The sequence below is a fragment of the Ailuropoda melanoleuca genome, chromosome 5, assembly GCF_002007445.2.
Source record: "Ailuropoda melanoleuca isolate Jingjing chromosome 5, ASM200744v2, whole genome shotgun sequence".
Lineage (NCBI taxonomy): Eukaryota > Metazoa > Chordata > Mammalia > Carnivora > Ursidae > Ailuropoda > Ailuropoda melanoleuca.
The window spans coordinates 11,115,382-11,128,301 of NC_048222.1; the positions used below are offsets into that span (position 1 = coordinate 11,115,382).

General features: G+C 39.1%; 1 protein-coding gene across 2 annotated transcripts in view; it reads left to right on the plus strand.

Moving 5' to 3' along the window:
• The window catches only part of DTNBP1 (dystrobrevin binding protein 1), a 126,241-nt gene that overhangs the window by 21,019 nt on the left and 92,302 nt on the right, over nucleotides 1-12,920 (plus strand). For both annotated transcript variants that reach the window (XM_034660301.1, XM_034660300.1), the window contains one exon: nucleotides 12,230-12,362. In XM_034660301.1, coding sequence (XP_034516192.1) covers nucleotides 12,251-12,362 — 112 coding nt within the window. In that variant the 5' untranslated portion in view covers nucleotides 12,230-12,250. The remainder of the gene's footprint in view (nucleotides 1-12,229; nucleotides 12,363-12,920) is intronic.

Sequence of the window (12,920 nt, forward strand, 5' to 3'; positions counted from 1 at the left end):
CCAGAACGCTGGGATCATGCCCTGAGCCGAAGGCAGACGCTTAACCGCTGTGCCACCCAGGCGCCCCAATAAAATCTTAAAAAAAAAAATTACTGAAAAGGGGGAGTGGAGGTTTCTGGGAGTAAGGCAGACCAGGTACCTTGAAAAGCCCTGTAGCTTTAAAACAAATAGTGGGTAGATTCTTTAAAAATTATTTAATGCATTAGGCTCACAAAAACTAAGGGAGATCCTGAAGCTCCCCCCCCACAAAAAAGAAGAAGAAAACAAAAAAAAGAACAGAGAACTGAAATCAGAGTGGTTAAAAAAACCTGTGGAAGCTGGAGTAAAATACTAAAGTAAAATCTTTAAAGATTTATGGAGGAAGGAGACTTTGTGGGGAACTGGACCTGGGTCTTCTGCACAAAGCTCTTGAATCTTTGAAGTGGCTGCGTCCCTCAGTGAAAGGTGAAGATAGGAGAGAAGAGCTCCCTGTCCACGAAAAGAGGCAACATGGAAACCTCTCTGTCTTCGTAACAACTTGGAATAGATACGGTCCCCTTTCTAGATTTATTACTGTCGCCTTGGCCTCATTTCAGTGTGGGGCTCCAATTATACTTCCTGCACCACTGAGGAACCGCTGAATTAAGAACGAAAGGACCACAGGTGACTGTGTTTTTTGAATCCCAACAGAAACAAACACAGATGCTACATGGATGAAGCTATGTAAACCTAGGCCCCTCAGTATTTCTACAGATTTTCTATCACCCCTCTAAAAAAAAAAAAAAAAGCGCACAAAGGAATATACTATCCAAAGTTTGAGAGGCACCAGAAGCAAAGAGTAAAATTTAGCCTACAGAAGACATTAGATATTGCACTGTTGGATACAGACTATTAAATAGGTAAATGACAAGTCATTTAAAGCTTTTGTAGAGATAAAAGGTAGAGTAAGAAATGAATGAGGAATAAGACTTTATCAAACACGACTTTAGAAATTCGCTGACATTAAAAACCCCAGAGTGCGCCTTCTACAGCAATTCCATACAAATGAAGAAAGACTGTAGTAATGTAGAAGGGTCTCTGAGATAAGAAAGTGGAGAATGTGAAAGACGAGTTAATAGAGAATAGTTCTAGAAGATCCGGAGGTTGGACCAAATGAGCTGACCAGCATTAGACTAGTTTTGATCTGTAGAGTTTCATATGGATCAGCCTTTGTAATTAATAAACATTCTAGAAAGAATGAGGGAAAGACAATGTAGGAGGGGATCAATATGCAAAAGACAAATAGAATTACAAGGGAAAAAAACAGATAAATCCATAATCAAAATTGGGAGAATTTTAATACATTCCTCTTAATTGAGAGGGGGAAAAAAGCACATAAGTATGGGTAAAGGAGATTTGAATAATGTGATTAACAAACTTCACTGGATGGACAAATATAGAATACTGTCCCAGCAAATATAAAATACAGGTTCCTTGAAGCATATTTGGAACACATAAAAATTGACCATGTACTGAGGCATAAAGAATCCTCAACAGGTTTCATATAAGTGAAGTCATGCAGAATATTCTTTGATCTCACTGCAAATGAAGCTGAAAGTCAATTCAGGAAAACAATTTTGAAGATTCCATATGCTTGGAAATAAAAAATATTATGAATATTTATGGCTCAAAGAAGGAAAAGTATTGAAAAATTTTAAAATGTACATATGAATTGTTGAATGAGCTAATCTAACTTAAGAATTTGGAAAGAGAAAAGAATAAATCTCGAAGAAAGAATGAAAGATGACAAAAGTAAATGAAATAGAATATAAAAATACAGTAGAAGCTAAAGTGAAAAGTTCCTTTTAAGTTTTATTCATTTATTTTTTAGTAATCTCTACACCCACCATGGGGGTTGAACTCACATCCCAAGATCACATGCTCTACCAACTGAGCCAGCCAGGTGCCCCAAAGTGAAAAATTCTTAGAGAAGACTAATACAGTAGACAAATCTCTGGTGATATTCATCAAGAAACAATTTTAAGAACTGAAGGGAATGTAACCAGTTATCACACAGAGAGAGGTTAAGAGTTCATGAACAATTCTGACAAATTTGAAAAGTTAGATGAAAGGGCAGAAATCCTAGAAATTCTTACCAAAACCAATTCTAGAAGCAATTCAAATCCTAACTAGTATTATGGTCACTAAAGAAACTGTATTAATGATTAAAAATTTTTTTCTGCTACGAAAGCACCAGGTCTGCAGAGTTAGATAGGAGATTACTATCAAACTTTCAGGGAATCGTTTTCAGTGTTAGACAAACTTTTGCAGCAAATGAAAAAAGAGGAAACTGTGCCCACCTCATAATGAAACCAACAAGAGAAGTATGAGAAAATGACATCGAAATCTAGTCTCAGTCATGAATATAGATATAAAAATTATAAACATCTTTCACCTAACTTCAGTTTCTGAAAATCAGATGTTCTATGCAAAAACTCTAGCGAGGATCCTGTTTCCCATATGCTAAATTGGGGAAGTTATAATGTGTTATGTGTCAACCCAAAACCCTCAGCCAACTTGCCCAAATATATTTAAAACCAGCAAAATGTCTACACATGGGTAGCAGTCTGTTAGGGTGTAAAGTTTTAAGGCATAGTTTTCTGATTACCAAACCTTTAATGTACTTGTTTGTAAACAGTTGCTCGTGTGCAGTAATGGGGCCCCTCAACACTAGCAACATGCAAGGCCTGCATCTCCTTTATGGTTGTACTCCTTATACTGTCTTGTGATTGTGATATGCTAACAATTGTATTTGAAATATAACTCGAGACTCTTCTTGTGCAGTGTTTTAAAATGTGTATCAAGCTTAAATATAAAGTTTTCTGTATAAATATTAGCCAGAACTTTGTATTGTTGTGTATATGTCCTGTGAGTGCAGGATGATAGACAGAAGGCATTCTACCGGGAGACATTCTGCAGTGTGTGGTTGTGTTGGCAAACCCAGCAGTGCATAAAAAACAAAATACACCAGATTTATTTCAGGATTGAAAAGTTGACATTAGAGCCTTTTTTTTTTTTTAAGAGAAAAAGTGGGGGAGGGGGAAGGGACAGAGAGAATCTTAAGAGAATCTTAAGCTCCATGCCCAGCATAGATCCTGACTCAGGGCTGGATCTCATGACCCTTTGATAATGACCTGAGCTGAAATCAAGAGTTGGACACTTAACTGACTGAGCCACCCAGCCTTCCTGACCTTAGAGGTCTTTTAAATGCAGTTGACTGTGTTAACATACTAAAGGAGAAAAATATGTGATCGTCACATGCAGAAAATACAACGGATCGGTTGTACAATTTAATACAATCAAATGTAGAAATTCAATAAAATTAAGCATCTACTTAGAGTAAAATGATTTAGCGGGTTTTTTGCGGCTGATAACCTCTTTGGCTGATACCTACCAAAACCCGCAGTATTTGACTTACAGTGCATTGATCCCGTGTTCAACCTTCTTGCTAAATCCTCTTTTTTTTTTTTAAGATTTTATTTATTTGAGAGAGCAAGCATGAGCAGGGGGAGGGGCTGGGGGAGGGGCAGAGGGAGGGAGAGAAGCAGACTCCCCACTGAGCAGGACAGAGCTCAATCCCAGGACCCTGGGATCATGAGCCTAAGGCAGACACTTAACTGACTGAGCCACCCAGGAGTCCCTAAATCCTCTTTTCCAATAATTTGTATTTGGGTATGGGAATTCTTTTTTGTAAGTGGTAGGTTTTGTTTCTTCCCTCCTAATGTGTACAGCTTCCGTTTCTTCATGTCTGTTTACACTGGGTAGAACCTCCAGGATAATGCTGAGTAAGAGTAGAGGAGGACCTTCATTCACATTTTGACTTCTTCAGAGTTGAATGTGAAAGGGAAATTATGCCTTTTGGGAAACAGTGGAAGACCTTTAAGACCTCAGGGTAGAGAAAGATTTCTTAAGGAAGGCATTAATAATTTTTATCGAGGCTTCTACTCATTAAACAACACCATGAAAAAGTTAAGCAGTTCATAAAACAGAGGACACGAGTGTTCAGAAAATATGAACAACATATACAAACCAATAAAAAGAGGGCAGTAACCCAATACAGAAGTGAGCAAAAGATACGACCAGGTATTTTACAGATGAAAAAATAGGAGTGGCCGATAAACATGAAAAATGTGTTTCAAGGTGATTAGTAATCAAAGAAATACAAATTGAAACCACAAATTTATACTCATTAGATTATCAGAAATTTAAGCCTCAAGTTTCTGTGCCGATGGTCATTATTTGCAGAGGACAATTTTGGTTTCTTCCCTGGGAAGAAACATGAGGAGGAGCAACCAGAACCAAGGAGTATAAGTCCATTGCCACGATCGCGTTAGAAAACACGCATTGGCGGTGCTGCCTGGGTGGTCAGTCGGTGAAGCGTCTGCCTTCGGCTCAGATCATGATCCCAGGGTCCTGGAATCGAGCCCCGCAGCGGTTTCTCAGCTCAGCGAGGAGCCTGCTTCTCCCTCTCCCTGCTGCTCCCTCTACTCATGCGCTCTCTCTCTCTCTCAAATAAATAAAACCTTAAAAAAAAAAAAAAGGAAAGAAAATATGCATTGCATTAAGCAGGAGTTGAAGTTGGAGGTACCTCTCCAATGCAGTTCTGCGCCTGGGGATATCTCCAGAGCATTGCATCTCACGCTTTCCCCTCATAATACTGGTGTGGCACGTATTTCCTCTGATAACGTTGCCATGGATTATTACATAGTAAACAGATGGGGCTACTTGAAGTCACAGGTAGCGAGGCCAGGGCGGCCTTATGACCCCAAGGCCTGTTGAGCCACTCTGTGTGATGAAAGCCATACCTCGGATGCATCTGTAACTCACTGGTGAGACTTGCATGTGTGCACCCGGAGATTTGTAGTGGAATGTTTGAGCAGGTTTTTTGAAACTTTAGACAGTCCCACAGTCCATCTACAGAATAAATCACAGTGTCATTCATAAAATCAAATACCATACAGCAGTGAAAATTAGCGAACTGCTGCATCTGTGTGAATCAGCATGGGTGAGTCCCACAGTGCTCAGCAAAGACCGGATCCTGTCGAGGAGCTTTAACAAGTAATTTCCTTGATTATAAGAAGTATTTCATAATAAAACATATAGGAGAAAGAATTTCCTGTAAGATATTTTGTTGAATTTATGCTATTTGGGGACCTTCAATGTATTCATGCAGTTATTTTAAGACCCACATCTGATCAAAAGTGCTTCTGTTGCTTTCCAGAAATACAGTACTTAACTTTAAAAATAAAAATTTTGGGGGGGTGCCTGGGTGGCACAGTTGGTTAAGCATCCAACTCTTGGTTTCAGGTCAGGTTGTGATCTCAGGGTCCTGAGGTTGCTGCCTGTCAGATCAATCCCACGCTCAGCATGGAATCTGCTTAAGACTCTCCCTCTGTCTTACCTTTGGCCCCTATCCCCAGCATCATGTGTGCGTATGCTGGCTTGTGTGTTCGCGTGTGCTCTCTCTTTCATGCTCACGGGAATAAGTCTTTTTAAAAAATTTTTTGTTTTTTTATTTAAATTCAATCAATTAACATATAGTGTATTGTTTCATAGGTAGAGTTCAGTGATTCATCACTTGTGTATAACACCGAGTGCTCATTACGTCATGTGCCCTCCTTAATGCCCATCACCCAGTTACCCCATGGCCCCACCCCCCTCCCCTCCAGCAACCTTCAGTTTGTTTCCCATGATTAAGAGTCTCTTATGGTTTGTCTCCCTCTCTGATTCATCTTGTTTTATTTTTTTCTCCCTTCCCTATGTCCTCGGTTTTGTTTCTTAAATTCCACGAGTGAAATCATATCATAATTGTTTTTCTCTGATTGACTTATTTCACTTAGCATAATACCCTCTAGTTCCATCCACGTCATGGCAAACAGCAAGATACCATTTTTTTGATGGCTGAGTAATATTCCTGCGTGTGTATGTGTATGTATATACTGTATCTTATCCATTCATCTGTCGATGGACATCTGGGCCCTTTCCATTCTTGGCTGTTGTGGACATTGCTGCTATAAACATTGGGGTGCAGGTGCCCCTTCAGATCACTACATCTGTACTTTTGGGGTAAATACCCAGTTGTGCAATTGCTGGGTCGTAGGGTAGCTCCATTTTCAACTTTTTGAGGAACCTCCATACTCTTTTCCAGAGTGGCTTTACCAGGTTGCATTCCCACCAACAGTGTGAGAGGGTTCCTCTTTCTCCACATCCTCCCCAACATCTGTTGTTTCTTGCCTTGTCAGTTTTTGCCATTCTAATTGGTGTGAGGTGGTATCTCATTGTGGTTTTGATTTGTATTTCCCTGATGGCGAGTGATGTGGAGCATTTTTTCATGTGTCCATTGGCCATTTGTATGTCTTCTTTGGAGAAATGTCTGTTAATGTCTTCTTCCCATTTCTTGATTGGATTATTTGTTCTGTGGGTGGTTAGTTTGATAACTTCTTTATAGATTTTGGATATTAGCCCTTTATCTGATATGTCATTTGCAAATATCTTCTCCCATTCTGTCAGTTGTCTTTTGGTTTTGTCAACTGTTTCCTTTGCTGTGTAAAAGCTTTTTATCTTGATGAGGTCCCAATAGTTCGTTTTTGCCTTTGTTTCCCTTGCATTTGGAGACCTGTCTAGTAAGAAGTTACTGAGGCCAAAGTCACAGTGGTTGCTGCCTGTGTTCTCCTCTAGGATTTTGATGGATTCCCATCTCACATTTAGGTCTTTCATTCATTTTGAGTCTATTTTTGTGTATGGTGTAAGAAGATGGTCCAGTTTCATTCTTCCGCACGTGGCTGTCCAATTTTCCCAACACCATTTGTTGAAGAGACTGTCTTTTTTGCATTGGATATTCTTTCCTATTTTGTCAAAGATTAGTTGACCATAAAGTTGAGGGTCCATTTCTGGTCTCTCTGTTCTGTTCCATTGGTCTATGTGTCTGTTTTTGTGCCAGTACCATACTATCTTGATGGTTACAGCTTTGTAATATAGCTTGAAGTCTGGCATTGTGATGCCCCCAGCTTTGGTTTTCTTTTTCAACATTCCTTTGGCTATTCGGGTCTTTTCTGGTTCCATACAAATTTTAGGATTATTTGTTCTAGCTTTGTGAAAAATGTCGAAGGTATTTTGATAGGGATTGCATTGAATGTGTAGATTGCTCTAGGTAGCATAGACATTTTAACAATATTTGTTCTTCCAATCCATGAACATGGAACGTTTTTCCATTTCTTTGTGTCTTCCTCAATTTCTTTCATGAATATTCTGTAGTTTTCTGAGTACAGATCCTTTGCCTCTTTGGTTACTTTTATTCCTAGATATCTTATGGTTTTTGGTGCTATTGTAAATGGGATCGATTCCTTAATTTCTCTTCTGTCTCATTGTTAGTGTATAGAAATGCAGCTGATTTCTGTGCATTGATTTTATATCCTGCCACTTTGCTGAACTCCTGTATGAGTTCTGGCAATTTTGGGGTGGACTCTTTTGTGTTCTCCACATGGAGTATCATGTCATCTTCGAAGAGAGAGAGTTTGGCAACATCTTTGCCAATTTGGATGCCTTTTTTTTATTTTTTTATTTTTTTTTATTTTTTTATTTTTAAAGATTTTATTTATTTATTCGACAGAGATAGAGACAGCCAGCGAGAGAGGGAACACAGGCAGGGGGAGCGGGGATAGAGACAGCCAGCGAGAGAGGGAACACAGGCAGGGGGAGCGGGATCCCACAACGCCGGGATCACGCCCTGAGCCGAAGGCAGACGCTTAACCGCTGTGCCACCCAGGCGCCCCAAGGATGCCTTTTATTTCTTTTTGTTGTCTGATTGCTGAGGCTAGGCATTCTAGTACTATGTTGAACAACAGTAGTGGTAGTTGACATCCCTGTCATGTTCCTGACCTTAAGGGTAAAAGCTTTGTCTTTCCCCGTTGAAAGTGATATTTGCTGTGGGCTTTTCATATATGGCTGTTATGATATTAACGTATGTTCCCTCTAATCCCTACACTGTGGAAAGTTTTTTTTTTTTTTTAAGATTTTATTTATTTGACAGAGAGACAGCCAGCAAGAGAGGGAACACAAGCAGGGGGAGTGGGAGAGGAAGAAGCAGGCTCCCACGGAGGAGCCCAGTGTGGGGCTCGATCCCAGGATTCTGGGATCACACCCTGAGCTGAAGGCAAACACTTAATGACTGAGCCACCCTACACTGTGGAAAGTTTTAATCAAGAAAGGGTGCTGTACTTTGTCAAATGCTTTTTCTGCATCTGTTGAGAGGATCATATGGTTCTGTCCTTTCTTTTATTAATGTCGTGCATCACATTGATTGATTTACGGATGTCGAACCACCCTTGCAGCCCAGGAATAAATCCTGCATGGTCATGGTGAATAATCTTTTTAATGTACTGCTGGATCCTGTTGGGTAGCATGTTGGTGAGAATTTTGGCATCCATGTTCCTCAGGGATATTGGTCTGTAATTTTCCTTTTTGGTGGGATCTTTATCTGGTTTTGGGATTAAGGTAATCCTGGCCCCATAGAACAAGTTTGGAAGTTTTCTACTTTTTGAAACAGGTATTAATTCTTCTTTAAATGTTTGGTAGAATTCCCCTGGGTAGCCATCTGTCCCTGGAGTCTTGTTGGAGATTTTTGATTACTGCTTCACTTTCTTTGCTGGTTATGGGTTTGTTCAGGTTTTCTATTTCTTCCTGTTTCAGTCTTGTTAGTTTATAGTTTCTAGGAATGCATCCATTTCTTTCAGATTTTCACAAATAAATCTTTTTTAAAAAAAAAAGTGAAAATGTATTTTCTGATGTATTGTTGAGACATACGTAAATATTTAAAATGCATGTCTTTAATATGCATAGTGTTAAACCTATGATGAATTGATTTTGTCAGACTGTTCTCATGTGTCTTTGGTGCCCTTTAACCAGACAACTTGCCAGGGCAAATATACTTAAGAACCATTCATTTTTTTTTGACAAATTATTTTATACTCATCTACTTTAAAGCTAATTCTTACTACCTAGTCTTAAAATTCAGATGGTATCTTAGAAAATGAACATTTGTGGTCAGTGTAAGTTTAGGCTTTTTCTACATTGGTTTTTGTTTGTTTGTTTACAAGTTCTTTGACTTTTTTTTTTTTTTTTTACCTACCTAGCAATATATAAATGAATAGTTAATAGTGGGGGCTAGACTCTGAGGGCAGTTTGTAAAAGTAAGACTTCCAGTGCTTTATTTGCTTCTAATTACTATTATTGTGAAATACTTGCTTGCCTTCAGATTGAACTCTTAAGATTCATGGTTGAGCAGTTTGAAGTGAAACTGGTCATATGAGACATGCTTCACTGACTGTTCCAGCGTAGAAAGTTCACTGAACCGGGTGTTGGAAATCCTAGTTTCTGCACTAGTACGTTTGACCTTGGGCACCTAACTTAGTTTCTCTGTTGTTAGTTTCTTGTCTTTAAAATGGCATAACACCATTTACCCTGCTTATCATACGAAGTTGTTTGGAAATCACATGGAATTCTGTACCCCAAAACACTGAACTGTTGCGTTTGGTAGTCTCCTTCTTTTGTTTTCATGCTCCTGCTTCAGTGTCCACCAGAAGGAATTTTGGAATGAAGCACCATGGGTTTGTCTTACTGCTTAAATTTGATTTCCTGGTGTTTGATCTGTATATTCAGAATTATGGAAAAATTGGCCTTCTTGTGATGGATCATTTCTTATCATTAAGTAAAGTTTAAGAATAGTTTTTTAGGCTATTTTCTTCTGCTAGCTTCTCATGTCCTCCTTTCATACAACCCTATAGTGCAGTCCCTAGAATATTGATTGAGGGCCTGGACTTCAGTGTCAGATTCTGTGGGATTGATCTCAGTCCGCTGTGGCCCTTGGGAAAGAGGCATAACTTCATTACACCTGCGGGTCTTCATTTGTAAAATGGAGGTGATAAAAGTGCTTAGTTTATAAGGTTGCTGTGTGGTCGAAACAAGATAATGTACATAAATTGCTTAGCATAGGGCTTGGCATACAGAAAATGCTCCAACTGTTTTTAGTGTTTTTTAATAATTATTGCATAATTATTGATTTCTGAGAATCCATTCAGTCTCTCATTCTTTTAAATAAAAATGGCATTTTAGTGTATTCTTACATTTTTTTCTATATATGTGCTGCTGCTTTCCTGTATTGAGAATATAATTTTCAGTTTTGTGGAAGTTATGATCTAGATTATAGTTGTTTTAATGTTTATGTTGTACTTCAATTTTCAGTAAGAGATGGTTAATATTAAAAATTGTTCTCGATTTTCCAAATTAACCAGGATAGTTAAGATTTAACTGACTTTACAAAAAAACACACCATGTACCAGGAAAAATATATTGTATTTATCCTCACATCAATGCTGTGATATAGGAATTACTTTTTTCTTCTTTTGAGTTTAAAAACTGAGCTAAGAGGAGTTGGGAGGCCTGCTGGGAGGATATAAGCAAGTGGGCAGGATCTGTTTTGTTTCATTCACCATTACATCTCCATAGCCTGAACAGTGCCTGGCAGACAGGGAGTGGTCGGACAGTAGAAGTTTGTACAGATGAATTTTATGAATGCAGATCCTTGTGTCAAGCCTTAGTTTCCTTATTATTGCACAGCTAGATATGTTAGCATTGCTCAGCATTTCCTAAACTACTCGTCTTTAGACATCTTTATAAAATTGGTTGGCGATAGGCATTTTGAAGTATACAGAATTAATGAGCAGTGCCGCTTGAGTAAAGCTCAGTGGAGGCTTGTCTGGGAGAGATGATGTGGTCTTCTCTCCAGTGTGGGCCGGAAGGTAGTGGGGAGGTGTGCGAGCCAGGAAACACAGTAAGGAAATCAGGAGGCTTTTAACCTCTCTGTCGGAGCATAGTTCTTTTGTTGCCATGTTGGGAATTTCTAGAATATTAAAATGTAGAGACCGAAGCAATCTCACACCACATACAAATAATTTTGCATCTAGTTTTGATACTTTTATTTCTCTAAAGTTCTTTGTTACCTTAGTGGGATTCAGTAAGAATTTGGTGTATTCAGGGGTGCCTAGGTGGCTTAGTCAGTTAAGCATCTGACTCTTGATTTCGGCTCAGGTCATGCTCTCAGGGTCCTGGAATCAAGCCCTGCTTGTCCCTCTGCCCTCCCCCCCCCCCCCACTTGTGTGCGCACTTGTGCACGTGCTCTCTCACTCTCTCAAATACATAAAATCTTAAAAAAAAAGTTAAAAAAAAAAGAATTTGTTGTATTCATGTTCTAACTCCTGAAAAATCTTACTCTTGGGATGTGTAAATTGTCTTTTTTTTTTTTTTTAACTCAACCGTGAACTCTGATTTACAGATAAAATTCAAATGCATTTTCTTCTGTTACATAATGAGTTTTGCAGTCTTTGCATTTATTGTACTCCTGTGGTTATCTTTCACGATTCTTGCTTATCACTGGTGGAGTTTTCAAAAGATGACCTCTCCCTGCTCCTTCTCAATCTTATTCTAAGCCCTTTCCCTCCCACCATGTTAAGACCAAAACAAAATTGTCTGGGAGAAACTGATGTCTGTCATTTTTTGTACAGTCTTCACTAAAAGAAGTTAGCAATCTTTCAGGCCAGTCTAGTATGTCACAGCCCTGCTATTAGGAGCCCTTTACATCTGAATTCCGTCTTTGTTAACATAAGTGCTTTTCTCCTTTTTTCTGGAATCGATCACTTGCCTCAGTTCCTTCACATACAAGTTTACCTTACTTTATGCAGTGTGTTCCTGTTTAAATATAAATTGAACCGTATATATTCTAAATGCATTCAGTAACTTTTCTGTTCAAAAAAGTCCTTTTGTAAAGCAAATAATTACCTGGTAATTGTGGTTTGGGTTGTTTTTGTTTTCTTTTCGGTTGTTAGTGTCGGGTTTTTGATTTATTTTTTCTAGATTTGGGTTTTCAAATACATGGTTTACTTAAAAACAGGGTATACTTAGAAGTGATTTCTAAGGTCATTTCTGAACTTTCTCTTCTCCGGGTTAAAATGCAGTGAGACAAGTGGTAATTTGAGGTTTTCTGCACTTAAGTTGGTGCTTTTCTAAGAAAGAAAACAACTCCAGTTTTCTCTGGGGTGTCCTGTTGGGGATACTCAGTAGAGGGTTTAAAAGATAACATTGAGTAACTGCCGTTCTGCTGACTGTCATTTCCTTGTCTGAACTCTGCTTTTACTTCGCCTTTGCTCCTCTCTTGCAGCTGGTGGACAGCGAGGTGGTTATGCTGTCAGCGCACTGGGAGAAGAAGAGGACGAGCCTGGTCGAGTTACAGGAGCAGCTCCAGCAGCTTCCTGGCTTATTAGCAGATTTAGAATCCATGACAGCAAATCTGAGTGAGTTTGATGTTTGTTATCTGTGCGTCACTTTTAGGAATGAGAATAATGTGGACAAAACTGGATAGAAATTCAAAGCCCTCTAAGAATACGTTAAATTTCTGGTTAAATGATTTTTTGTGAAAGGGTAACTTATAGTTAATTTTGTGTCTGACTAGCAGAGGATTGGGCAGGAAATAGTTTGAAAGTATAGAAATTATTTGTAAAATACACCACTAACCTTTACTGCCTCAGTTCAGCTCCGGAAACACAATTATAATTTGTTGGTTCTTCGGGTGACTCAGGGTTGTGTGTGTGACATTAGATCTCAGTTTAAAAGCATAAATATATAGGGGCGCCTGGGTGGCTCAGTTAGTTAAGTGTCCGACTCTTGATCTCAGCTCAGGTCTTGATCTAAGGGTTGTGAGTTTGAGCCCCACATTGGGCTCCATGCTCTGCATGGAGCCTACTTCAAAAAGTACAAATATATAGGGGTGCCTGGGTGGCACAGCGGTTAAGCATCTGCCTTCGGCTCAGGGTGTGATCCCGGCGTTCCGGGATCGAGCCCCACATCAGGCT